At 55.4% G+C, this 27,953-nt stretch overlaps 1 protein-coding gene across 6 annotated transcripts in view; it reads left to right on the top strand.

The window, feature by feature from the left end:
- PTPRF (protein tyrosine phosphatase receptor type F) overlaps positions 1–27,953 on the top strand; it is an 88,258-nt gene that overhangs the window by 8,406 nt on the left and 51,899 nt on the right. For 5 of the 6 annotated variants that reach the window (XM_049617307.1, XM_049617308.1, XM_049617306.1 and 2 more), the window contains 3 exons: positions 6,337–6,472; positions 15,159–15,304; positions 15,474–15,615. In XM_049617307.1, the coding sequence (XP_049473264.1) occupies positions 6,382–6,472; positions 15,159–15,304; positions 15,474–15,615 (379 nt within the window). In that variant the 5' untranslated portion in view covers positions 6,337–6,381. Of the gene's footprint in view, positions 1–6,336; positions 6,473–15,158; positions 15,305–15,473; positions 15,616–25,996; positions 26,134–27,953 lie in introns of those variants that run through there. The other variant, XM_049617309.1, reaches the window with a different exon arrangement.

Raw genomic sequence — 27,953 nt, 5'->3', positions numbered from 1 at the left:
GCCACCGCATAGAGCAGGTGGGTTGGGTTGGGAGAGAGGGAAGTTGGGAGACAGAGCACGGGGAGCCATGGTTGTTGGCTAAGACTCTAGACTTTTTCCTGAGGGTCATATGGAGACACTGAAGGTTCTTTTTTTTCTTTTTTTAATGTTTATTTATTTTGGAGAGAGAGACAGAGACAGAGCATGAGCGGGGGAGGGGCAGAGAGCGGGAGACAGAATCCAAAGCAGGCTTCAGGCTCTGAGCTGTCAGCACAGGGCCCGATGTGGGGCTCGAACTCACGAACCATAAGATCGTGACCTGAGCTGAAGTCAGATGCTTAACCAACTGAGCCACCCGGGCGCCCCGACACCGAAGGTTCCTAAGCAGAGAAGCAACATCTCTCCATTTGCCCATCTGTTCAGTCCTGAAACATTATCTGTGTGTCTGCTATGGAATCAAGCAGCAAAATGTGCTTGAGGGCCACGATCACCTTGCGTTTTTATAAGCTTGCCTGGGGCATTGGTTTGTGTGCAGGGTGAACTGGGAGAAATCTGAGGGCGGAAGCCCCCTAAAGAGGTATGCACTCCTGAGGTCTTACTGACACGTGGAGGTCGGAGTGGAGGCAGTGCAGATTCAAACTTACTGACCAGTTGGGTGAATGGGGTGAAGAAAAGAGAGAATTTGAGGAGGACTGGCTGGCTTGGGTGACCACGTCGCTGGTAGTGCTTGTCACCAAGATGGGGACCTGAAGAGGGGCGGTGCTGGGGAGAATGAGTTCTAGTTGGACCGTCTTCTGTAAGCTGTTGGAAGGCATAGCCCATGGCTGCCCCTTGGCTCAGGGCCCGGGAGGACCCACTGAATAGTTCTGCACAGTCAGCTGATGAAGAGGGTTACGAGAGATGGGTCTGGGCTAGGTAGGAAAAGGAACTGAGCATGTGCTGGGTACTGCTACGGGCCAGGCCCTGTGCATGGCGAGATGGGCACTGGGGCAATATACAGCGTGTGGCGGAGGCTGGGTCCCCGGGCAGACGGGGAGGTGGAGGTGGAGGTACCATGCGTCCCCTCACCTATCCATCCTCAGAAGCTGGGTATGGCCTACCTGGGAGCCCATCCTCAGCAGGAAGAGGTGCCTGAAAGTGGAGCTCTGTGTCTTCCAGGGAGGCCGCTTGCTGATGGCATGTGTGAAGGGGTGCAGGAGATGTGCTGTAAGGCCTGCCTGGCTTCTGGAGGCAGGGCTCACTTTGAGGGGGAGAAGATGCCCTAACATCCTGAGGCCCTGGCACAGCTGGTACAAGAGTTAAGCCAGGCTGAGGCCTCTTTAGGTACAGGGCCCAAGGTGCTGATAGGAGACCTGGTTCTGGGGCAGGCCCTGGCCTATATCAGCAAGGGATCTTGCTGTCTACATCAGGGTTTTTCAGTCTAGATACTATTGATGTTTTGGACCAGACAATCCTTTGTTGCGGGGGCCTGGCCTATTACTGTAAGATATCTAGCAGCATTCCTTGTATCTTCCCACTAAATGCCAGTAGCACCTGCCCCCCGACACCTGCAGTCTTGACAGTAAAAAATGTCCCCAGACATTGCCTGATATCCCATGGAGGTGAGGGGAGGGGAATGCAGAATCACCCTGGATTGAGAACCACTGGTCTACACCACCTCTTGCTGTCTTCACTAAACTGGGGAGGGTCGCTTGAGCTGAGTTCTTAGGGGTGAGTAGGTGGCTGGGGGCAAGAGAAGGGCATTCCTCCCAGGAGAGAGAACAGCAAATGCAGAGGTGTGTCTACAGGTTTTGGAGAGCGTTAACCCGAGGGAGGTTCCACTGCCGCAGGAAGGAAATTGGAGGACTGGTAGGTTAGGGGCGATAGCTGGAGGCAGGTGCCTTTGCTGGTCCCCTTGGTCTTCTGCCCCGAGCTAAGCCTCTGCTGGACGTTGTGCCACCCGGAGAGACTCTGGGACGCTCTTCCTGAGTTCCTCCCTCCATTCCCCAGGGGCCCAAGAAGCTGAGCGCTGTTGAGAGGGCAGGGGGCCTGGCTGTAAGAGAGTGGGCGGGCTGTGCCAGGCAGTGCTCACAGACTCTGGCCAACTGGCTGGCTGAGCGAAGCTGCCTGCTGCTGGCTGCCTCACTCCCTGGGGCCGGGGTCGAGGCTGAGACTGATTTATTCCCGTCATAATCCCGCGGTCGGTTTGGTGAGAGTTGGAAACACGTTGGTTTTCCTTCCCAAGTGTAACAAGGCCTGTTTCCGCCTCCGCGGCCGCTGCTGCAGTGCCACGCGGTGAACTGTCCAGGACATGACAAAAGGGCTGGGTTAGCCGCCTGCAGCTTTGAACATGAACGGCTCCTGGCTCTCCCTGCCCTCAGGCTCCTCTCGCCCAAGCACTGGTCTCTCCTCTTGGCTGACCCCTCTGGGGGCCCTGAATATCCTTTCTCCTGTTGATGTCATTTTGGGGCCCCAGCCTCCTGGGAGCCAGGGTCCTGGTCTGGGGGTGGGGGAGCTGTAGGAACAGGTGGTATTTGGAGACTAATTAATATTTTTGAATAATAACACGTGCCCATGGGAAACAAATCAATCTGTGTTTGCATATTCATGAAGAGGACTCCGAATGAATGATCCCAGCTGTTCTCTAGCCAGGGAGCCCCTCCCGCCCCCCCATCTCTGGCGTAACATGGTCTCAGGAGTTGGGGGCACCCATTGAGGTTGCAGGGGTGCTTAGGTCAGGCTACGGAGAGGTGACATGGCCTCTGTGTTATATGCATTTCCATGACGTTCTTATTTGAATCTTGTGGCTTGGTGTGGTGCCTGCTCATTCCTTTTTCCTCCAAGCAGTGATTCCCAGGCTCTTCGATTTCACAAACTAGTACACTTTCCAAAAGTACTTGGGGGCCAGACATGGGAATGGCAATTTTTTATTTTGCAAAGTAAGGATATTATGGGAAAATTCCACTATCTGCTAACACCCATATTGCATACAAGAAAGGACCTTTTAACACCAAAACAAAATATGAGAAATAACGGACAGTTCTTCCCAAGAAAGGGCATTTGGCAGCTTTGCACTGATGTAGCAAGGAAAAAGGATATATTAAAACCATTCTGAATGTAGAAAAATCATATCCAATTATATTCTGTAATGTCATACAGTATGGAGTTGTTTTCCTGCCCAAGTACATCAGTGTGGGAGAACCAGTGGCCCACAGTGCACTTCAGAGACAAGCCTTAGTTAATGTCAAGGGCTCAGGCCTTGTTCTCATCCCCGACTCACCCAGCCATGCTGGGGGAAGTGGACGCCTAGCTCTTCACACTTGCACTGAATTCTCGGCAACCCCAGCAACGTTAGCATCAGTCCTGCCTCACTGCTCCTTTCCCACTTTCTGCCCGTAGATGACCCTGAGCATTCTGGGGGTGGGGGCAGGGCCAAGGACTAGACTGAGGTCAGGCCCAGGGACCCAGGACTCAGATGAGGGAGCAGGCTCTGTTTCCAGTGTTTGGGGTAGGTAGCAGTTTGCTCTTGCCAGGAGCTGGTGACGGAGAGGCCTTGCCTTGGATAGCTGTGTGGTTGCCAGAGTAGTTCCCTAAGAATGTGTCCATGTTTGTGTGTCCCGTGTCCCCCGCCTCTGGGTATAGCCACGTCCCTGTGTCCATGGACCCCTAGGAGAAGCTCTTTGGGGAGGGGATGTCTTTGTTTTCAATTTCTCTAACCTTTGTCCTGCTTTCAGTATCTGAACAGTGAGCTGAGTATCCCAGACTCAGATACGTGGGAGGTCCTTGGAATCCCCAAATAAGTGTCACCCTGGGGGTGGGGTTACCAGAGGCTCAAATTCTCTGACACCCATGGCCGGAATCTCATCCTAGACTGTACCACATGACACTGTTCTGGCGTTGTGCCCCTGTGATGGCTGTACTGGGAACTCACACCCCTTTAATATCAGTCCTGGGGACTGATACCCTATGATGTCTATGCCGGGTAGGGGAGTGGTACACCTGTACAATAATGTATTGGGAAGTGATATCCTTATAAAGGCTGTTAGGGAGTTGCATCCCCAGGATGTCTGTACCCTGTGTCTACACTCATGTGATGTCTGGACCAGACAGCTACACCTCCATGACCTCTCCACCTAGGAGTTACAGTGCTGTGATTACTATACCAAGGCCAATACAGGGATGTACTTTTGTGATAATCACACCGGAAAACTATAGCCCATTCTGATTGTGCTGCACATCTGTACCTCCATGACATCTCTTCTTTGTAGCTTTATCCCCTTTAGTTTTTACCAGGGAGATCTGTTCCCCGTGCTGTGTGTTCCTGAGGGTTGTACCCCTGTGGTGTCTGCACTGGTGGGGGGGGGGGGTGCACACCCAGAATATTTGCACCTGGGAATGAAACCTCTGTAAATGTGGTATTGTTGCACCCTATGATACCTGGACTAGCCCCGACTTTTTGGTGCAACGCACCACTGAGCTGCAAACCCATGGTATCTGTACCACAGGCTATAGGATGATTGTGACAGGGGGCCATGCCCCTGTAGCAGTCTGTCCAGATAGCTGGCCGCCTAATGGCTGCCGAGAACTTGAATTCTATTGTAGGTTTCATGGCTGCATCTCAGCGCTGTGGTGATCAAGTTCAGACAGGGCCTTAGTGATATGGGACCTGCATCCCAGACTGGCCGTATGGGGCATCATGGTAGGGACTCCCTCTCTCCTAGCCTCAGCCACCTGAGCTCTGTGATCACTGAGTGGGAACCCCAGGTATGGTGTGAATGGGGCTCGGTGCCCATCACGCCCCCTTCAGCTCTCTTGCTTTTACTTCTCAGCTCCTATCTGAGACTTTTAGCAAGATCTTGGGACAAAGGACATCTCCCTCCCTTTGCCTTTTGCGGTCAGCCCCCGCCCCACTTCACAGTCCTTCCTGTTTTGTCTTTGCACCTTGCTCACCTACCGCCCTCTGATCTTAGGACCTCTGACTGTCCCAGTTGAGACTAGGGTTCAAGTTCCAGAAAGGAGCAGAGCCATCTTTGAGCCCTGCCCCTTCACATTCACCAGGCTTGTCCTTCCTTGCAAATTCTGTTACCATTATGGGTCAGCTAGTACCTGGATCTGATCAAGACTCTCACCAGAGTCCCTGCATTCATTGTCACTCACTTGCCCCTCTATGTCCTGTTGTGTTTTCAGAGCATTACTGGGGGGCTTCTCACGGCACCAGCCACCTGCTCAGAGTAAGGTGTGAGCAGTGCTAGTGGACACTGTTGGGGATCCCCTGAAACCCCCTGGGTTGGGGGGGGCATAGGAGAGAGCTCATCATTGGGCCTGTGGAGTGATAGCAGTGTATCTGTAGTGTATGGTGTGGCCATGCTGAAGGCTTCATACAGGTGTCTGTTAGAGTGGGGAGGGCACACCTGGCTGAGGAGCCTTATGAGTAAAGGCCTGGAGGCATTGAGCCAATCCCAAACACGGTCTTCCCTGTGCACAGGTGCCTGTCTCAGCCTGGAAGGCAGTTCTCAGCAAGCAGCTCCCTGAAATTTGATCTGTAATGGGCCACTGGAGCAAGGGTGATGTGGGTGGAATCTGAGGGTCCAGCCACCCCCCCCCCCATTCCTGGCCAGTAGGACTTCCCTATGGTTTCCTTTTGGAGTGGGAAGGTGCCATGGGAATTGGGTAGGACAAGGGTGGTCAGGCAGGGCATCTACAACTTGTCAAGAGCGCGTCCTGGCGAGCCTGGACGGGTTGTGGCTTTGGCTTCGAGCCTCTGATACGTGGATCCTGTCTGCTGCTAACAAGTCTGTGCTCTGGGGCCCGTGCTCAGCATGCGGGGTCTGGCCTACTGCCTCCTCCCTCCCTGCTGGGGAGAGAAGAGACAATGGGGTGCCCCAGGGACTAGCCTACATGGGTCTGCTACCTTCTCACTGCTCTCTCTTTGTCTGTCTCCACCTGTGTGTCTCTGTGTCTGTCCAATCCTGTTTCCCTCTTTCTGTCCCCTTATGGAGGCAAGTTGGAAACTCACGGTCTGGGACAGAACATCCCTATATATCCTCTGGCCTCAGTGGCCCCCTGCCCTCCTACTCAGGTTTAGAGAATGACCTGAAGGCCTCTTGTACTCTCTCCCTACAGTGTGACTTTTGGATTACCTTTGGGGTCACTGAGGAAGGGCAGGGGGAGTCAGTGAGGAGCCAGGGCTCTGTGGGTCTGGGTGGTCGTTGCATAGTCCAAGGTGGGGGTGGGGGTGTCTGTTGAACTAGACTCTGGATGGTCCGTGAGGAAGAGCAGGGTCTGGGTGGTGAGTAGGGATGAGGAGGTGGCATTAGGTGGGCAGTAGGGACATTGTTGGAAACCAGCTAACTGACTCTTCCCTTCTCTCTATCACAGGTTGATTGTCCTGGGCTGTGGCTGGCCGTGGTGCTAGAGCCCTGGATGGCCCCAGAGCCAGCCCCAGGGAAGACGATGGTACCCCTTGTGCCTGCACTCGTGATGCTTGGTTTGGTGGCAGGTGCCCATGGTGACAGTAAGTCTGACCCCTCATGGTGCGGGATCTCCCAGGTTAAAAGGTGGCATTCCTCCTAGCAAGATTCTAGGGTGAGGGGCACAACCAGGTACTACAAGAGGCAAGATAGTTAGATACCTCCCCAGACCTCGTACTGTCCTAGAAAGACATCACCCTCTCAGTTAGATAACCCCCCCTCCCAAGAAGTACTCCAGCCTCATGCTTCCTGGGAGCATCCTGTGAAATGCCTGCATGTCCCTTAAGGCACTGTAGAGTGGGGCATGTCTAAGTATGCCCCTGTTTTATGGGATGGGAGTGAGCCATGTCCAAGATTCATGTGGTCATTGGGTGACATGCTCAGGCGTGTACTGTGCCTGCCACTGCAGATCTGTGCAAAAGACACAGTGTGAGCCATGTCAGAGTTGAGTGGGAATAGGGGGGTGGCTCACAAGGAATCTATATGGATGTGTGAATGGGATGCCACATGTGTCCACAGGTCCAGGGAGAGATCAGAAGCTGGAGCCACCACAGCCCTTCCCCTGGGCTAGACCCTTGGGATTCATATGTGGGGACACTGAGTCCCTCCTTCCCCTTCCCCACCACCTTCAAGGCAAAAGGGCATCCCCCTTCCACCAGCCCCTCAGCATTGGGAATCCGGGGAAGATGGCACCTGGCCAGCAGGATGCTGGGCTCCAGTGGACGTGTGTGTGTGTGTGTGTGTGTGTGTGCATGTGTGTGCGCGCGTGCACGCGCGCGTGCTCGAGTTGGCGGAAGTGGGATTGTCCCCTGCCCAAATCCAACTCTGAACTTTCCTTCCTTTCCTGCCGCCCTTCCCCCTGCCTGGCACTACAAGACTGGCCGCAGCCCGCCCCGTCACCATGGTTACCACTGCTTGGTTACTGGTGGGAGGCGGAGCACAGGGCAGATTTAGCCAATCTGCACACTGACAGGGAGGGGTGAGGTCGGAGCCAAGGTCCCTGGGGAAAGGCGCTGTTCCCAGCCTGTCCGGAGCCCAGAGGTGGCCAGGGGCCAACCCCGGGATCAGCCTGGGGGTCAGCAAGCCATAGGGCTTCCCTCACCCCCCTCTCCAAGTATCTGGGCACAGATCTCTATCCTTGCCCCTCCCAGACCCTTTCTCCTAATGGCTCATTAATTATTCAGGACCAGATCCTGGAGAGGGGTGGGACTAGGGCACCCCGCCCTTTGTCCTCAGAGGCTGGGCCCTGATGGGGCTGGTAGGGCCAGGGGAAGGGGAGGGCATTCCTCTTGGGGGCAGGGGCTGAGGGGGAGTGGGAGCTTTGAGGTGCAGGCCAAGGGAGGGCTGGGCAAGCAGAAGCAGGGCTGGGTTTGGGGGCAGGGGGTGATCTCCAGGCCTAGCTGGGGCTGCTGGAGAGCTTGAGCCTGCAGGGGCAGGTTGGGGTAGAAGTCACTGGGTGTGACTCTGACGTTGGCAGGGGAGGCAAAGGCTTGTCAACAGTCAGGTGTGGTCAGTAGCCCTTAGACACTGAAATACTGTCCTTGCTCTCCGACCTCACCCCGGACACTCTCATGGCCTTCAGACAGGAGTTTGAGGGCAGAGGGAGGACCGCCCAGCTGGACTTTCAGAGAACACATCCTGGGAGAATAACTGCCTTCCCCTCCTGCTTCAGACCAAACATGCCCTGACGTGTACCCTCATTCCCCCCAAACCTGTTCCTCCTTCTGTGTTCTCTCCCCTGGCGAATGGCATTACCACCCACCCCGCCACCCAAGTCAGAGCCCAGGGCCTCCTCCCTGTCTTCGTTCCGCACATCTAATCCATCACCAATTTCTGTTGTTTCTCCCTTCTAAACATCTCTGGAATGCATCCACCTTCCTCTCCACTGCCTTCACCCAAGCCACGCTCAGCTCTTTTTTGGGCTTTTGCACGCAACTGCCTCCTGATGTCTTCCCTGCCTCCATTCCCTCATAATCCATTCTCCCTTCCGGAGTCTAAGAGTCAGGTTGCAAAATGAAAGCCTGACTGTGTCACCGCTCAGTTTAAAATCCCTCACTCTCCTCCCCTGTTGCCTTCAGGATCAAGCCTAGGGGTCTCGATGCTTCTCAAGGCTTTGCATTTTCTGGCCTCTGCCAACCTCATCCTTCACTCTGCCGCCCGCCCCAGGCTCCCGCCATGCTGACTTCTGTCACTCATATGTTCCCCGGGCCTCTGTTCCTTCTGATCCCTCTGCTTGGAACACTCTTCCTTGTCCTCCCACCTGACCAGTTCCCACACACTTGGAACCATCACTTCCTCCAGGAGTCTGGGTCATGTGCTACTTGGGGGACAGAGCGAAACAATTTTTAGAACAGGGTCCCAGAACCTCCATGCTGGTCCTTAAGAACCAGAACCCAAGGACCAGGGTCTTGAAAGTAGGAACCAGCTGGAGATGCTGAAATAGGGTGAGTGGGACTCTGCTCCCAGACAGAGAGCCATGGGAGGGGAGCCTGGGTTGGGGACTGTGACTTGGCCCTGTGAAGCAGGGTCTGTCCTATAGACCTGCTTCATGCTACATACGCTTTTGGATCTGTACCCCTCCCACCGTGACCAGGCTTAGGCTGGGCTTAGGAGACTTCTAGCCAGGGGTGACTGAGCAAACGTGGACAGAGCTACTGCAAAAGGTAGGGCAGGCGCCCCAGAGAATTGACGACCGGAGCAGTGAAGCGCGGAGCGGACAAATGTGTTTCTATAGGCCTCTTAACGAGACAAATGAATGGGAGCCCTGGCCTCTGAGGGGAGCGGAGGGAAGGGGGGTGGAGAAGCAGCTGCCAAGAGTTAGCCCAGAGGCCCCAGCGTTAATGCCGACTCAGCTCCGATGGAGACCCAGGCACGCGGGGTGCGGGCAGCTCCTCCAGCCCAGGTCTTTGTGGTTTCTCAAGGGGAAGGCTTGTAGGGGGCTAAAGGTGGTCCCAAGCAGGAAGAGGTTTCTCCTTCTCAAACGTGCAAGTCAGGTGCTAGGTGGCCACCCAGGCCTGCCTCTGGAACATGCAGTGGGGGGTTACTACGGTGTGTGCTGTTGGGGGGCAGCACTGGCACAGAGGTAGTGATCTAAGCACTTGGGAAGGGCGTTGGGAGGCTTCCTGGAAGAAGGGAACCCTGAACAGTGACTGGATATTTGCTGATGGTGGGTGTTGCACAATGGGATAAGATGGGGCGGGGGGGATAGGGATGGCCCTTGGGCTTCTCCATGGAGCTCATGAAAGAGATACAGTGAAAACCATCTCCCTTTTGTTCCCGGATAGCATAGGACAGAGGCAGGGATGCAGCACAGGTGATCAGGTTTGAGCAAGGACCTGGTTACAGCCTAGTGACTTGGAATCATAGGAGCCTGGAGTAGGATGCCCGATGCTGGAGGGGTAGATGGGGTCAGGGCAGGGGCCTGAGTAGCTGAGGGTGTGTCTGTCATGTCATACCCCTGCCCTGCCAGCCTTATGGGGAGGCAGGGCCACCGGCTAGGTAGGACCTGGTGGCCTGCGTAGACTCTGCCCTCCGTGGCACTTCTGGCAGGTTGCTTTCTCTCTCTGGGCCTGTTTTCCTATTGCACAATAAGGGTAGTCATTCCTACCTGGAAAGGTTAACTGAGGTCACATGTTCGAGGCACCTGGCACCAAGTATGTGGTCCCTGCATCTGGGGCCATGACCTGGGGGCTCCCTGTGTGTCCCCTGGGAGCCCAGGGTTGTCTCTGAGCAGGCTCCCCTCTGGAGGGCACCAAGAACGGTCATAGGAGCCAGAGTTAATGAGTCCCCAGCTCATTAGGCGGTTCAGGGCCTGGGAAATCCACCTCTCCAGGAGCTCCCTCCCCTGCCTCGCTGTCCCTCACTCCCTCATGGCCACGTGTCTGCTCTCTGCTTCCGTGTACACGTGTGTGGACGTGTGTGTATGTGCTCTGCAGGGAAGGCACAAAATAGCAGTCCGTCTCTCCCTGTGGAGGAGCCTCCAGGGTGGCCCAGCTTGGCTGGCTGAACACCCTCTGCCCCAGAAGTGTGCCCACCCTCTGTCTAAGCTAGCCCACTCGTTTCCTTTATTTGGCCACTCATTCCCATTGTACATGGGGTCAGTGGCCTGCTTGAATGGAGAGTGTCCCAGGGCTTACCTCTGGGACCTGCTGCCCAAATTGCTGTGTGGCCCACAACCTCCGTGCAGTGAAGAAGGGGGGAAGGTCCAGAGGAGCGCTGGAACCACATTCTGGTGGGGGCAGAAAGCCCCTCCCGGCACGTGGTCTGTGAAGTTCTTCAGACCCCCACTAAACACCAGGCAGCACCTGAGTCAGCACCTGGCAAGAGTGGTCTAGTGGCTTGATTTTGACAGCATGTCTGGGGACGTAATCAGTCAGTGTAGCTGTTACCAGTGCTGGAATGGGAAACCCAGAGGGCTGCTGGATGCAGGGCAGGCTCCCACAGGCTTGGGCGTGGGGTGCACGAGAGGGCAGGGCACACGCAAAGGCAAGCAGGTACCCACTGGCCTGGCCTGTCAGGGCAGGTCTGGGTAGGGGCTAGCCAGCCCACCAGAGCCAAGCGGTGCCCCAGCACACTGTTTGGCCCATGATAGGTGCTCTCTTTTGAAAGAGTCAGGAAAGGTGAACCTGGAGAGAGGTTAGCAGGAGCAAGTGTGGGAAGGGGAGTAGGGAGACCGAAATCAGCCCAGGGTTTGTAGCTGGGAAGAGACCTGGTCAGATTTGTGCTCCCCAAAGGTGGGCCTGGTGAACAAAAGGGGCAGGGGCTTGGCAGGGCTGTGGGACACCAACGAGCTGGGGTAGTGGGGTTTGGCTGTCATGCTGGGTGAGGGGCCCCTGGGTGGGAGTGGGGGTGGGTTCAGGAAGCGGAGGGTGAGGCCTGAGTAAGGGGAGGGGCCTGCCCTGCCCGCTAGCACTGGTGGGGGGTGGGGGGAGCTCAGGAGGCTCTGCCAGTCAGGCGGGTGGGTGGGCTGGGCGGGGCACTGGCCTCTCTCCAGCCTTCCAGGGTACTGCCTCCTCAGTGGCCCCAGGACTTGGGCACCATCCAGCCTCCGCACTGCTTAGGCCTTTTCCCTCCTCGCCATTCTCTCTCTCTCTCTGTCTCTCTCTCTCTCTCTGTCTCTCTCTCTCTCTTTCTCTCTCTCTCTCTCTCTCTCTTTCTCTCTCTCTCTCTCTCTCTCTCTCTCTCTCTCTCTCTCTCTCTCTCTCTCGTGACCCAGACCTGGCTCGCCTCCCCAGCTTCTGGTTCTTTGTTTGGTGGGGAGGCCCCGCCCCCAGGCGCGCTCTCCGGCCATTCCGGTTCAGCAGGTTCCAGCCTCTGCTTTCTGCTGCGGACACGTTGAGGCAGGAGTCCAGGAGGGTTTCTACCCTGGGCTCCTCTCCCTGGTGGAGCGGGCTTCCCCCTGGCGTGTGAGGGGCTGCGGTCTCCATCCTCCGCAGGCATGCCTTCCCTCGTCAGGTCACCCCTTCACTTGTTCTACACCCCCGTGTGCCAGGAACTGGGTCGGGCAACTGGGACGGGGCAGGAAGCAAAGCAGGGTGAGGAAGCGGCTGTGAACCAGATACTCCCCGCCCCCCAAATGTAGAAAAAGTAATAACCTCACACACGTGCTATGTAACAAACTGTGAGCAGTGCTGTGAGAGAGGCGGGGAGAGTTACGAGAGAGCTTAAAGCCAGGAACTGAGCTAATGGAGCAGCGGACGGCGACAGGGAGACCAAGGAAGGTTTTCTGAGGAAATGATGTTTAAGTTGAGATCAGGAAGGTGAATAGGAGTTCGTGGGTGAAGAGGATGTCTGAAAGGTTTGTGGCAGCAGGAACAGCTACTTCAAGGGTCCTGGGGCCACAGGGAACGTCACTCCTCCAGGGGCTGGGAAGCCAGGGCTGGGGTGGGGGGCGGGTGGGGAGTGGCTGGGGTCAGACCTGGCGAGGCTCTGTCCACCCTGAAAGGAGTTGAAGTTTTGTTTTGATAGCAGTGGGAGGCCTCTGCAGGGTTTTGGTCAGAGGAGAGGGGCAGTTCACTCGGGCTGCTGAATAGACACTAGACTGGAGGCAGGGACGCAGCTTGCTGGGCGGGCCGAATCTTCAGTCAAGAGAAGGTGGCATCTGGACTAAGGTAGTGGCAGTGCAGAAGGAGATCGTGGAGCTGCTGTCGGCAGGTCCTCGGGTGTCGGGGAGGTGCACACCCAGTGGAGCCTGAGTGGGCAGAGTCCTGTCCGAGAGGACCAAGGAGGCCCGTCTGAAAGGACCGGCAAACAGGGACAGGCTCTGCGGACAGCGGCAGACTGGGAGAGTCTGGAGCCTCTTTCAGGGCGCAGTCGGAGGAAATGGGGAGCAAATTGTAGCTTCTAGGCCCTCTACGTTATTCCCATGCCACTCTGACCCTCACCAAGGATATGTGTTTCCCCACCAAGGCTGCCCCTGGCTCTTCGGGCCCAGCTGCTCTCACCCCCTCTAAGTACTCCGCAAGCAGTCAGATGGGGAGGCCTGAGTTTCCCTCCTCCAGGGAGCCTTCAGTGCTGCAGGAAGAGCTTAGAATTGGAAACACCAATCAAACCCTAGCTCCACCCCCCCATCACTGTGTGACTTGTTACTTAACCTTCCGAGCCTCCATTTCCTCATCTCTTAAAATGAAGATGATACTACTACCCACGTCATTTTGTTTTGTTTTCTTTATAAAGTATTTATTTTTAAGAGAGAGAGAGAGCACGCGCGTGAGCAAGCAGGGGAGGGGCAGAGAGAGAGGGGGACAGAGAGTCCCAAGCAAGTGCTGTGCTGAGCGTAGAGCTCAACATGAGGCTCGAGTCACGAACCTGTGAGATCATGACCTGAGCCAAAACCAAGAGTCAGATGCCTGACTGACTGAACCACACAGGTGCCCCCACATCATTGTTTTAAGACTTCAAGTGAGAGCAGCAGCTGCCTTCCACGCAGGACCCACCAACCGTCATGTCTGTGCACGCCCTCGACAGACCTCATCACATTCTGTCCACACAGACCCGTGGGCCCTGGCACCATTTTGCAGATGAGAAAACAGAGGCTCAGAGATGATGAGTGACTTGCGTAAAAATTACATAAAACTTGCAGAGCCTGCCGGGCCCCTGGGTGCTGGATAAAGTGGTTCCCATCCTGCTCGATGCAAAGCTAAGCCCTCTTACTCTGTAACTGCTGACCCCGCTGGTCCCCGGACCCTCCCCTCCTGCGGGACTGCGCCCATCGCTGTCCACTGGATCCTGGGTCGGCACGCTCTCCCTGTCTGCTTCCTCCTTCCCAGCAGCATTTAAACATTGTCTTTCACGTCTTAGGAAATCAAGAAAGAAACCAAGATGTAAGCCTCCCTGGACCCCTTACCCCCCGTAGGTGCCATCCTTTCTGTGGCTTCTCATCACAACCAGTCTCCTTTAAATGGTCACTGCACTCTTCTCTCCACTTTCTCACCATCCCCGCTCACCCTTCCACCTTCTTTGGTCGGGTTTCCCCCAGCACACCACTGACCCTGCTCTTCATAAAGCCCCACTATTCTGTACCAGGTGTTTGGGAGTCAGACAGGCTTGAATTCAAGCCTCGGAAATGCCACTCGTTGTCTGTGTGATCTTGGGCAAGTGACTTCACCTTTCTGGGCCTGTAAACTGGGGATAACAACGAGGAAGGACTAAATGAGATAAAGTACCTGGTGCGGAGTGGGTGCTTAGCGAGGGATGGTCATCACTGCACACACGTGTTTCTGTGCCAGAGATCAGGTCAGGCCTGGGCTCATTGGTACTGAGCAGGTGGTCTGAAAGGTCATTTCTCACGGTATTAGCCTTTCTGGAGCTGTTCATTGGCCTGATTAATAGGAAATGGATCCTCTGTCAGGATTAACGAGGCGTTGCTACATCTTAATGAAAAGCAGGTTTCTCTGGTCTTGTGACCCCCGCCAGGGGGTGGGATTCATAGGGACAGGTGCTCCAGGTCAGCCCTGGTGTGTGTACCAAGGTGATATGGGCATGACAGTACAGTGTCTGAGCCCCCTTCTTCCTTCCCCTCCCCTACCTCCCAGTGGACACGCCGGGGAGATGTACAGGCTATCAGAAGGCAATAGCCAAGTCAGTGGGGGTGGGGGCGGGGCAGATTTACAGGAAAGCATTCACCTGGGAAGACGTCCAGAGACACTTAAAGAGGTGGAATGTCTAGGCCTTTCAGGACTGCTGGTATGTGGGGGCTGAGAGAGGAGGAATCACGGTTTCTGGCTTGAGCCTTGGGGTAGATGGAGGTACCATCCCCCAGATGGAGAGCAGTGGGGGAGGGACCAGTCTGAGAGGTGCTGGGGCTCTTCCAGGCAGCACTCAGCATGCCTTTGTCCTCTTGCTTGGAACTGATGGGGGATGGGAGACAGAGAGTAGTATAGTGGTTAAAGCATGGACTCCAGACACAGGACTCTTGGGTTCAAATCTCAGCTCTGCCACTAACCAGCTGTGTCATGTTAGACAAATCCCTTAACCTCTCTGTGCCTTGATTTTCTTCTCTATAACCGGATGTGATTATAGCACCCACCTCATATACTGCAGTTCTTTTGAGTAGTGCCTGGCACATAGTAAGCACTGTGTAAGGGTTAGGTGTCACTATTCATATTTTCTTTATAGATCTTGCCACACACACACACAACCCCCCCCCCCCCCCCATGACTGCCACCTGCGGAGTGTTGGTGATGTCGGTGGTGACTGTGTCATGGTGACTTGGTGTTTCCATCTCTCCAGGCAAACCTGTCTTCATTAAAGTCCCTGAGGACCAGACTGGGCTGTCGGGAGGAGTGGCTTCCTTTGTGTGCCAAGCCACAGGGGAGCCCAAGCCACGCATCACATGGATGAAGAAGGGGAAGAAAGTCAGCTCCCAGCGCTTTGAGGTAAGACCTTGGGTAGGAAGGGGCTGGCAGAGAGTTCAGGGTCTGCCTATCCTATTCTGGGTTCTGGTCCTACATCCCCTCTCCTTGGTCTTCCTCCTCAGGGGCCTTTTGGAGGTGGGAGGATGTCTGATCCTGAGCAGACTGTGACCCTGTGTCTGTCCTCTGGCAGGTGATTGAGTTTGATGATGGGGCAGGGTCCGTGCTGCGGATCCAGCCATTGCGGGCGCAACGAGATGAAGCCATCTACGAGTGCACGGCCACCAACAGTCTGGGAGAGATCAACACTAGTGCCAAGCTCTCAGTGCTCGAAGGTACGTGCTGGAGAGGAACGTGGCATGGTGGGTAGGTAGAATGACGTGTGGGAAGAGCCAGTCAGCCAGCCCCGTCCCTGCCATGGGCGGGTGTGTGTTTGGCAGAAAGGAAAACTGGCCATCTTGGCATCAGCAAAGGTCAGAAGTGGACAGGGATGGTCATTGGATCTGGCCTGGATTGTTTGGCTTGCGCCGAGGCCACCTGTGTCTTTATGTCCTGTTGAGCCATGCCATTGCTCTGGTAGGGTTTGGGTCTGAGGTCTGATTTGAGGTGTGGGGCTGCAATTATGTATCGTTTGGGTTACTTGGCTTGTAGCGGTGGATCTGATTGTCCTGTGGGGCAGTGGGCTTCAGAGGGGTGTGTTCCCTTATGAACCAGGGCCCTAGGCTGGGGGCTAGGACTCTGTGGGTGGATTTTAGTGTCTTCTCACCTGATGGTTGCTGCATTCATTCACAAATACTCCCTAATGCTGCTGTAAAGTCCAGGGGGCATCTGACCAGGGCCCTGCCCTTGATATAGTTTCCAGTAAGTCCTATGGGGGCAGCCAGGGGGGTAGGAGAGCACAGAGGAGGGGAAGCTGTTATCTAAGCTGAGTCCTAAGGATAAGTAGGAGCTGGGGTGGGGGGCTAGGCAGAAATAACAGCATCTGCATATACCAAGGCCCAGAGGGAGGAGAGAAGGGAATTTTCACGGAACTCTGAGTAGTTCAGTTTGGTCTGGGGGATGGGTGGAGCTCGAGGGCACAGAGAGAAGCCGGGGGAGAAACCATTCAGCATGGACCTGGGGAGGTTAGAGGGCAGATCACACAGGCCCAGGCTAAGAATTGAACACTTTCCTGGGGATGTAAGAAGCCACGGGCTAGGGAGTGACATGATCAGTCCCCAGCCACAATGGATTCATCAGTCTGAATATGTCTGTGTGTATTTTCAAAATAGAGCCTTGATTGTTGCCTTTTTTTAAAAAAAATTGCAGTAACAATACCTGTTGGCTGTTGAAAATTTGATAAATATGAAATAGCACGTAGAAAAAAGTAAAAATCAGATGTTATTTTGCCTCTTTCAGTAACATTTGGTTTTTTCCTTGCCCATTTTCTGTGCAGGCATTATATATACAGTTGACCCTTGAATAGTGCAGGGGTTAGTTTGCCAACCCTCCCCACCACTGCCAAGCAGTTGAAAATCTGCATATTGCTTTTGACGTTTCCAAAACTTAGCTACTAATAGTCTATGGTCTACTGGAAGCCTTGCCAATAACATAAAAGTCAATTAACACATCTCTTATATATGTATTATATACTGTATTCTTAGGATAAAACAAGATGAAGAAAAGAAAATCTCGTTAAGAAAATCATGAGAGCGGCTCCTGGGTGGCTCAGTCAGTTAAGCATCTGACTCTTGGTTTTGGCGTGGCTCAGGTCATGATCCCATGGTTTGTGGGATCGAGCCCTGCGTTGGGCTCTGCGCTGGCAGTGCAGAGCCTGCTAGGGATTCTGTCTCCCTCTCTCTCTCCCTGTCCCCCACTCACACTGTCTCTGTCTCTCTCAAAATAAATAAGTAAACTTAAAAAAATTTTTTTAAATAAAAAAAGAAAAATGAGAGAGGGGTGCCTGGCTGGTTCAGTCAGTAGAGCATGCAACTCTTGACCTCAGGGTTGCGAGTTTAAGCCCAACATGGGGTGTAGAGATTACTAAAAACATAAACTTAAAAGAAAATCATGAGAGAAAATACATTTAAATATAGTCCTATACCATATTGAAAAAAGTCTACATATAAATGCACCTGTGCAGTTCAAACCCGTGTTGTGGGAGGGTCAATTGTATAAGAAAAGTGGGATCGGGCCCTGCCCAATGATTTGTGGACTGCTTTTTTTCCCCCCAAGATTTTATTTTAAAAAAAATTTCTGAGGGGTGCCTGGGTGTCTCAGTCGGTTGAGCGCCCAACTTCAGCTCAGGTCAGGATCTCACAGCTCGTGATTTCGAGGCCCATGTCGGGCTCTGTGCTGACAGCTCGGAGCCTGGAGCCTGCTTCGGATTCTATGTCTCCCTGTCTCTCTGCCCCTAACCCACTCGTGTTCTGTCTCTGTCTCTCTCAAAAAATAGATAAACATTAAAACAAATTTTTTTTTAATAAAATAAATTTCTGAGAGAGAGAGAGAGCGCGCGCGCGCGCGTGTGCAAGTGGGGGAGGGGCAGAGAGTGAGACAGGATCTGAAGTGGGTTCTGCACTGACAGCAAAGAACCTGACACAGGGCTTGAACCCCTGAACGGTGAGATCATGACCTGAGCCCAAGTCCAACGCTTAACTGATTGAGCCATCCAGGCGCCCCTCCAAGATTTTAAGTAATCTCCGCACCCAATGTGGGGCTCCAACTCACAATCCCGAGATCAAGAGTGATGTGCTCCGCTGACTGAGCCAGCCAGGTGCCCCTCATTTGTAGACCACTTTTTAACGTAACACATCATGAACATCTTCCTCACCGTTAAATATTCTGTATCATTATTTTTAATGGCTGTAGGTATCACATGAAGTACCTTAGTTTATTTGGCCATTCCTTTATTGTTGGACACATACGTTGTCCCCCCCCCTTTCTTTTTTTTGCTTTTATAAACAAAGCGCTATACACTTTCTTGCAGATCAGATGTGTTCACCTTCCTGATTATTTCCTTATTCTAGATTCATGGAAGTGGAATTGCTGAATCAAAGGACACATGAATTTTTAAGCCTTTCAGTATTTCCAGAAGATTGTGTCAGTTTACACTCCCACCAAGCAGGGCATAAGAGGGCCTCTTTTCTGCATATCCTCACCAGCAGTGGGAATTATCATTAAAAAAAAGTCTTTGCCAAGTTAATAGGCAAAAAATGGCATCTCAATTTAATTTGCATTTCTTTGATTACAAGAGCAGTTGAACATCTTTTCACATTGGCCATTTTTACGCTATGGCTTTATGTGTTTGCATGCATCCATTCAGTAACTTCCTCGTGCCTGTGTGTCTCCTGTGGGTGGTGAGGGATGGGGGGATCTCCAGTTTAGAGGGGCAGTGGAAGACAGTGGTTAAGAGCAGGGGCTCCAGACCACTTCCTCTCTTACCTTGTGACCTTGACTAGTAACTATGCCTCTGAGCCTCATCTGCCCCACCTGTAAATGGGGATGTAATACCTACTGCCCAAGCTGATTTGGAGGATTGAATATGATGTAAAGTACCTTGCAGGATCCAGCGAACGGTAGCTGCTATTGTGCTGGAAGTTGTACATCCTGGCAGTACCTGGCTCCCATGGCATCATCCAGGTGATGCGGCCCCATGGTCCATTCCCATGGAGGGGACTCCCCTGTGGAGCAGGGCCCCAGAGGACAGGCGTTGGGCCAGGACCACTGGTTGCCAAGCGCCCTGAGCTCAGTTTCTGTCCTCTAACCAGGGGACAAGTAGTTCAGCCTTGCCTTCCCTCCTGTTGGCATCTGCCCCAGCGGGGAGCCTTCTGTCCTACCCTGGCATCCAGGCATCTGGCTGAAGGGCCAGAACTGTGGCTCCTGCCCAAGAGGGCATCTTCTGAGACTGTCATGTTGAAGAAAGAGGACCTCTGGGTTAGTGTTGAAAGAGAAATCCACCCCTCTCCACTCCCCGCCCCCCCCCCCCCCAGCCCCTGCCAGAGCTTCTATGCCCCTGTTCCTTTGTGGACACTCTCCTAACCCCACCACTGCCCTGGACAGCTTTGTTTTTTAAAGGATTGGGGAGGATACAGCTGGTCTTTCAGGCTCGGAAAGTGAGGGGATTCAGACTTGGAGGGACCCCCTCCGTCCTGAGGGGCATTCTTGAATGAAGGTTTCTCTAGCAGGGGTCTGGGGTTTGTTTGTGTTTCTGGGCTGTGGGAGGAGGTCCGTGGTGAGTGTGGGGCAGGTCCCTGCCCTGCTTGTGCTCCTGTCCCCCGTGAGGGCGGAGCTCTGAGCCCCTCCTCCTCCTGAAACACCCATCCAGGAAGATGAAATGCTGACTTACCGTGTTGGTCTGTGTAACCTTGACCAGGCTCCTGGCTTGGCAGAAAGGAGTGGAGTAGGAGGCCTCAAAGGGGCCAGGAGGTGGGGCCAGGAGGAAGCAGCCCAGACAGCGACCATCCCACCCCTCCCTGCCCTCCTGTGCAGGCCTGGAAAGTTGGGGGGTGTGGAGGGAGCAGGGAGAAAGGATAGTGTGACTGGGAGGAGAGCCAGGGCCAATCCCGGGAGGCCACCACAGGTTCTCAGGAAGCCTGGGGTGAGGATGAAGCTGGTTTGGGGGACAGGAATAAGAGTGGAGTCCTCTTCTGGCGTCACACACTGCATGTAGGCCAAAAGCACCAGTACACGGTCATGCTTACTGCGCATTGGGCTTTTCAGAGGAGTGGCTGAGGGCCACCTGCGGCGACCTGGCTCAGGGGAGGAATTGGTGTACCCCCAAAAGGGAGCCCAGGCCTGCGAGTCTGGTCCTGTTCCCCCCTGTCCTGTGTTGTTCCGCAACAGGCCCAGCCTCCCCCATACGTGGCTCGGGAAACACCCCACACTGCCTAAGGCTCCCTGAGCCTCTCCCTGGTCCCGGCCTTTGCACCCAGCTCCCCGACAGGACTGCCACTCCCCGTGTGACCAGGTGTGGCCCAATGTGCCCCAGCTGCCCTGTGGTGTGCAGCCGGCTGCCTGCCCTCCCCCCACACCCATGGCTGTGGACGGGGTAGGGGTGCCCAGCACAAGCTGACTGGGAGTGAGCCTGTCCAGGCTGTGACGAGCACAGGGCCCTGCCGCCCAGTGTTCCTGTCTGAGTGGTAATTGAAGCCATTAGCGCGCCAGCCTCTCCCTCGCCCGGTAATGGCAGGAAAAGCTCTTCTCACTCCGCACTCTTGAGGCAGCGGCTGAATCACTCCCCCTCCAACCCGCCCGCTGCCGCCACTGAGACAGAGAATCTGACATTTTCCCTCTGGAGGGAGGGGGAGGGGAGGCAGGCTTTGCTTCTTGGCCTTTCCCTCCAGGAGGTGGGGGGAGTGAGGGTCTTAGAGCTCATTCTGGAGGTTACGATTCAGCTGAGCCAGTGGGTTCCAAGCCAGGCAGGACAGTGGTCAGGAAAGCCCCGGAGGAGGCCAGACAGCAGAGATGTGGGCAGGGCCCTGGTGACTTGGGTAGGTTCTGGAGGGCGATGGAAGGGGAGGGGGAGAGGTGGAGGACTTGGGGTGGGGGGGCGGGTGAGCCCAAGAGCAGGAATGGGCTGTTTTTGACTCTGTCCTGGAGGGGCCCGGCTCAGAGTGCAGGTGGCAGCGTTTGCCTTGTGATCATGGATGCAGCAGATTACAGGCACCCTGTGTGTGCTGTGGGTGCCCCGTGTGCCAGGGTAAGGCATTGTGTGAGGTGCATGGCATGGTGTTAATGCAGCGGGTGTGTGCCTTACGTGCTACATGTACAGCACAGGGTGTGCAGCGGACTGTGTGTGCCTGTGTGCGTGCCTGTGTGCCCATGAGCACTGTAGGGGGTGTGTATACAGTAGGTGGTATACACTCCATACCATGCAGTATCTGTGTGTGTGTGCACGCATTAGTGTGTGTGTGGAGTGTGGTGGGCGACAAGCATCTTGAGCTGAATGTGTGGGGGTCAGTCTGACACTGGGGGGATGGTCAGAGAGGCTGCATCTGGGCTCATCGTCTCTCGGACCCACGGGTTCCCTGCTCAGAGCTGCTGGCAGGCAGGACGGCTGGACAGGGATGAACGCGGGACCGAGTGGTCAGGCTGACCTGTTCTCGAGTACAGTAGCTCCTCAGCACTTCCTGTGCAGCCAGGCCAGGAGGGAGGGTGCACCAGATAGCGATCCCGCCCAGACCTTGGGACTCCACTTCTTCCTCCCCTCTTCTTACCAAGGCCAGGCTGCCTTTCACCTTTTTTCACCCAGTCGACTGACCAGAACCATACCACCCACGGGTGCCACACATGGAGTGTGTCTGGTCTTGCCTACTTTGTGATAGGCTCAGGGGATGCCGTTAGGCAAGTGGGACAGTGACTGGGGTAGGGGGTCAGTCGGTGCTGGGCCTGGACCCCCAGGTTCTGCAGTGGCTCTGACCCTGGCTGGCTTTGGGACCTGTGGGGTGAGGAAGGACCTCTTGAGACTGCCCCCCCTCACTGTTCACCCCCATACTCAGTCCTTTTGGAAACAGCCTCAGGGACAAGAGGGCTGATGAGCAACATATGACCCTGTCCTGAGATCCTGGGCTGTGCCGGACCCAGAGCAGACCCTGAAGGGAGCTTGCTTTCAGGACGGGTGGGTGTTTTCCCAGGGAGTCAGCACTCCCTACCCCACCCTCCTCCCTGCCCCTGGCCCAGGCCTGGCTTTGGGGTTGGGGTCGTTGGGATAAAGAGCTACCACAGGCAGAGGATGACTTCCCAAGTGGCAGGCTGTGCCCTCTCCCTGTTGCCTACATAGGTGTCTGGGTAACAGGCTGGTTTTGCAGAAGCTGGGCCTGTCACCGCCCTAATTGGCAGCCACAGAAGGCCTAGAACCCAGGCCAGCTCCTGCCCCTCCCCTCACAGCCAAGGCATGACCTACATGCTTTTCTGGTCCAGTGACTGTGGTCTCTCTGACCTATCCTTCCACACACCTCCCATCCCCCATCATGACCACTGTAGCATTTGGGACCCCGCAGACATGAGGCTCTGCAGCCATTTCCTGGAAAGTTCTGGGCCCTAGGCATGGGGTTGGGAGAGGTGTCAGGTAGGTGGGCACTGCCAGGAGGGCCTAAGGTTAGGCTCTGGGTTTCTTGGTACCTAGAATCCCCCATCTTCTCTGGTTTTGATCCTTCTCCAAGGGCCCAAGTGGACTCCCTTCTGAGTGGTCCTCCTGTGGTATAGGCAGTACACTTGCCTCTTCTGTTAGACAGGCAGTAGGCACCTCCCCTGCGCCCAGCCTGCCCCTCCTCCCCACTCCTGCACTCAGAGGTACTTACAAGGCCCTACTATGTGTTTGGCTTCCTTGCTGGCTCCCCTCTCCCACAGACTCATGACCACAGAGTGGAGCCCAGCAGCTCTGGGAATAGCTAGCCAAGTTGGAAGTTTTAAATGCCCCCGTGTGTGCAGTCTCCATCCTTAGTAAGGTGCCTCCCTCTGGTTGCCTGGGGAGAGAGGATTTTAATCAGAGGAATGACATGATCAAATGTATGCTTCAGAAAGGTCCCTGGGGGTGCAGAGCAGGGTGAAAGGAGACCAGCGAGAGATTGGGGCAGCCTTACAGGCAGTAATGGCCTAAACCCAGGCAGCAGGAAGGGGAGGAAGGGAGAATGGGCTAGAAGCGGTGGAGAAAGAGTGGTGACCTGCCTGGCTACTATGGAACTGGGGAGGTGGGAGACTGTGGGTTATGGCTCTGGGCCCAGGTAGATGGTGGTACTATTTTCTACGGTTCAGGACCAGGTCTGAAAGGGCAAGTCAACGAGTCTAGTTAGAAATCTGTTGTATCAGGCGTGTGTAGGCATCCAGGCGGAAGAATCCAGGAGGCCTGTGCAGATTCGCCAGCACTTCAAGGGACCTCTGGAAATGGAGTTTTGAAGGCTGAGAAATGGCAAATCTCAGGGAGCCAGAGCCAAGAGGGAGGAAGAGGGCCCGGATGGAGCCCCAGCTGGCTAATGCTTCATGTTGGGGGGCAGCACGTGGCGGGGTGGTCCCTGGGAATCTGGTGAGAAGAGGCTTGAGAGGTAGGAGAGAGACCTGGAGTGAGGCTGCGGGGATGGAGAGAAGACAGGCATGTGAAGGAGGAGCGAGTGGTCAGTGGGGCGGGGTGCTGTCGAGAGGTCAGGCGAGATGAACACTGAGAAGTGCCCTTTGAATTTAGTCTCGTGGAGTCATGGTTGACCTTGGTGAGCTGGCCAGAAGCAGTGGGGGTGGCGGGGGTCTGAGGAGTAAGTGGGAGGCTGTCTGTGGTCTGAACCTAGGGGGGTAAATGGATGAAAAGAATCTTCCTGGAGTAGGGCCAAGGTGGGGGAACCCCAGGAGCCGAGTCCAGCCTGGGCCAGGGCCCGGGAAGCCAGAGTGCTGCTGAGGTGTGTGCTCAGGGACAGCCCCAGGATTCACTTGAGTGTGTGTGGCCCTGAGGCCTCACCAACCAGGTTGAGTAGGGTAGTGTGAGGTGCCAGGGAAGCCCTGGAGGAGGGGGAGGCCACGGCTGCTCTCCGCTCTCACTACCACTCTTGGGCTCTCACTGCTGACAGGCCCCAAACAGCTCAGATTCAAAAACAAAACAGGCTTTTAAGATGCCAAGTTTGATGAAATCTGAGTGCTGCAAGAGGTGGGAGTTTTCTCTTAGAAAAAGCTGAAAATGGAGACTGAAAGCTGTGAAGGAAGATGGGCCCAAGGCTCCCTAGGCCCCCGCTTACTGCTTGGAAGCTGGGAGACGGGGAGACTGTAGGTCTGGGGAAGGCATCTGAATTGATAGGTGGTGTCTTGGCCCCAATCCTGCAAAGGATGGAGCTGCCTCAGGGACAAGGCTTAAGGTGGCCTTGGTTTCCTTAGAGTGCACAGGGGTTGGGGGAACCAGCTGCCCCGCTACTCATGACGTTTCTTCGTGTTTCTCTACACGTCTCTGCATTTCCTGTGTCTCTGGGTACACGTGCCTCAGCATACGTGTATCTCTGACTGCATGTTTCCACATGTGTGTGGAGTGCCTGTGTGCACTGCCTCTGGATCTGCTTGCATGAGTCTTGTTTCTACAGGTGCTTGTCACTGCAGGTGCCCCTCCATATGCGTGTGGAGGTTTCTATTTTTGCACCTGTCTCTTTCGCCATGTATATCTCTGTGGGTCCCTGGCTGTGCATGTTTCTAGGTGTCTGTGTTCAGAGACAGGGTGAGGCCAGGCCCAACACTCATGCACAGAGGAGGAGGTCAGGCTTGCAGATGGTGCCACCCCAGGGAGCCTGTGTACGTGTGTGCCGATGTGTGCCTGCGTGTGCACAGAGACGCCATGAAGCTGGGTAAACACGGGTGAGAAGGTCGTGCTGACAGACGGTGCTGCCCGCCCCAGGACCCTGCAAGGCGTCTCCATCTGTCAGCTTCCCTGGTGCAGCCCCCTCCCTCTGGCCCAGACTCAGCCTGAGGCATCCAGGCTGAGCTGGACAAAGAAACCTGTGTGTGCTTTGTAGGGGCCTCTGCAGCCTCCCTCCTCCAGCCATCGCAGCCAGCCTAAGCCCATCCCCTGTCCACCCCTACTCTGGCCTCATCTGTCAGAACCCCAACATTTGCCTTAGCTCCAACCAGCCTCACCTTACTACTGGCCCCCCACCCTCCCCCTAGCCTTTATTTGGGCAGTCTCTCCCTCCCCCCAGAAATCTCTTCCTGCCTCCCATGCTCAAGGGTTTAGTACTCTTGTGACTGTCTCCTCCTCCAGGAAGCCACCAAGATAGAAGGTGAGTCATGGATTTGAAGCAGCTCCACCATTGCTGTGGGGTTTCGGCCAAGTGTCTACCCCTCTCTGAGCCTTAGTCTCCCTCCACCCCCTTCCCCCCACCACACACACCCTGTCATCTTCCTCTGCCCAGTGGGGACAGCAGGGAAGGAGTTTAGACCTCCCGTTGCAGTATCTAAAGACCAGTGCAGGGGCGCCTGGGTGGCTCGGTCGGTTAAGCGTCCGACTTCGGCTCAGGTCATGATCTCACAGTCCGTGGGTTCGAGCCCCGCGTCGAGCTCTGTGCTGACAGCTCAGAGCCTGGAGCCTGTTTCAGATTCTGTGTCTCCCTCTCTCTGTGACCCTCCCCCGTTCATGCTCTGTCTCTCTCTGTCTCAAAAATAAATAAACGTTAAAAAAAAAAATTAAAAAAAAATAAAATAAAATAAAGACCAGTGCAGTTTGGTGCAGGAGCCGTTAATGTACTCCTGCGCACCCACCCCAAGTACGCAGACAGTGGTCCTGGCGGGAGAGCCCTGGGAATGTGTGCGCGCCCTACCTGTGCGTGCAGGTGAAATCCACAGACAGCTGTAGAGACTTAGGCTCCCTGGTACCTCTGAAGCCCCTTAAAGGCCCCATGGACTTCTCTTTCTCTCCCAAGGACCCCCTTTTCAGAGAACAGAAGGGCCTCCGCCCTAGAGGCACAGACACTGCAAATGCCTGGCTGAGCTGTGAGGCAGGTGTAGGGAACCCCAGTTACGCGGTTGGGCGGTTGAGCGGGAAGGAAGCCTAAGGGGGGGGGGGGAAGCAGAGAGGTGGGGAGTTGGAGTGGAGGAACGGGGTCCCGGAGGGGCACGCCCGCTCCACCCAGACGGGGGCCGGAGGGGCGGCAGCTGCCTGGACCAATCACGGTTGCGCGCCCGCTGGGACGCGGGCACGCGCAGCCTTCCTCCGCGAGCCCGCCTCTCGCGTTGCCATGGTTACCGGGTGGCCTGGAGGGGGAGGAGCCCTTCCCTCCACCCGCAGCCGCGGGGGGGGGGGGACAGATTTTGAGGGGACTCGATGACCACACATCGGGGTGTGGGTGCGTGCAGCTTGTGTGCAGCGGGCTTCTGTGGAGCGCGGAGCCCTGAAGCCGTCGGAGGGCGTGGTATGTGGCAGGATGGTGGCGCTGCTCCCCGGGCCGCCCCTCCCGAGAGAGCCCAGGACCCAGCCCTGCCTGGGCGGGGTCCCACCCCCGGGGGTCGTCCCGGCCCTACCTCAGATTTAGTGGTGTGACCTTGGGCGGGTGTCTAAGCCCCGGTTCACTCATCTACCACATAGGGTTTTGGCAAAGATTAACTCATTTTTTTAAAGCATTTTAACTCAGTGCGTGGAACATAATAAATGCTCCATAACTGTAACTTTCTACTTCTCATATCCGAGCCTCAGTTTTCCTGATTGCTGATGGGTTTGGAGTGATCGTGGGAAGTCTGACTGAAAGACTCGCCCTGGTCCTTAGCCTCAGTGCTTCAGGCTATGGTGGACCTGATCCCTGTGGGTACTGGGGGTGTGCAGGGAATAAATGTGCCGGACCAGTGGATGGGTCAGTTTACACCAGCGTGCCTAGTGCCCAGCTTGGCCAGACACACGACAGGCATCAGTAAACAGCTGCTGACCTTGGCTACATTTGAATGTGCCGGAGGCCTCCTGGGGAGTGTAGAAGGAAGAGACAGCAGTGCGGTCACTCTCGAGGGGCTGGAGTCCTCCTGTGAGACACGCTTCCCCCGCTGGAGGTGCAGAACTGCAGCCTTCCCAGTTCTGCCTAGAAGCCTAGTTGGCACAAGGGACTGGCTTTTGGGTCCCGCTGTTTTATGGACAGCTCTTCACACATGCCGGTTTTAGGCTCTGGCGGCAGTGCCTGAGGCATGATCTGAGCCAAGGACGGAGCCATTGAGGGCGCGATAATTGAGGGAGGAAAATTAATTGTCCTTAATTTGGCGTAAATCCCCAAGACCTTCCCTGTGTTAGGAATTCAGAGTAGATTCCGGGACACGGGGCTGCAGGTGTTTGCGCTTCTTCCCTTCTCCCTTGATCTACCTTGCTGGTGGAGATGGGGACCAGCTGACTCCTGGGCCCGAACTCTGGCAGGCCCTGACACCCCTGTGCCCCCACTGCTCAGAGGAACTGAGCAGAGTAGGATTCAGGACTGGCACCCTGGTGGGCTAGGGTGGCTCTCACTCTCCTGAGTGTCCCCCAGCTGCTGGGAAGGGCAAGGAGGGTGTAGGGGGCGGGCCCCTCAGGCTGGGCCTCTGCCTGGGCCTTTCTGTGAAAGCAAGTGACAGCAGACCCAAAGGAGGCTGCTTCCTGCTTGGTATTTCCCAAGTCGTGTTTTCTTGCCACTTTCCTTTTTCCTGCCACTGTTTAACATTTTCCTTTTAAAAATCAGAGCTGAAAGTCAGGACACAGTGGGATCATATTTACAGCCAAGGAGATGCTGGGTTCACATCTGGAATTTATAGGGCTGCAGATGGGGAAGTAAGCATCCTGCCAGCTACTGGGAGAGGCTGAGGAGGCAAGGCCGTGCTGGGAATCCTACTGCTCCCTAGCCTGAGACCCCCCTCTCCTGAGGGGGCCACAGTCCTTTTGGGATGCCCCAGAGGGCATTTGGGATGCTGGAACCTTAGCAGAGCCTCTCCTGGGATCTAGCAGCAGATAGAGGGATGTTTTGCCCCTGCCTACTGGGGCTCCTCCAGCTTCCTCTCCTGCCTGCCTCCCCAATCAGTCCCCCTGGTTCCCTGAGAGTCTAGAGGGAGAACCAGCCTTTCAAGCCTTTACTTTCTAGAATCGCTTCTGAGAATGCCATGTGCCTTTTTCCCGGCACAGGAGCCTGACCTCAGCAAGTGTCCCAACACATCCATCTTGTGCTGGGCCCAAGAGAGGAAGGTCCAGGCGGTGCTATATCCTGGTCGCTGCCACCACAGAGCCTTG

This window comes from Panthera uncia, assembly GCF_023721935.1.
Source record: "Panthera uncia isolate 11264 chromosome C1 unlocalized genomic scaffold, Puncia_PCG_1.0 HiC_scaffold_4, whole genome shotgun sequence".
NCBI classification, from domain to species: Eukaryota; Metazoa; Chordata; class Mammalia; order Carnivora; family Felidae; genus Panthera; species Panthera uncia.
This window is presented reverse-complemented; position numbering and strand designations above follow the sequence as displayed.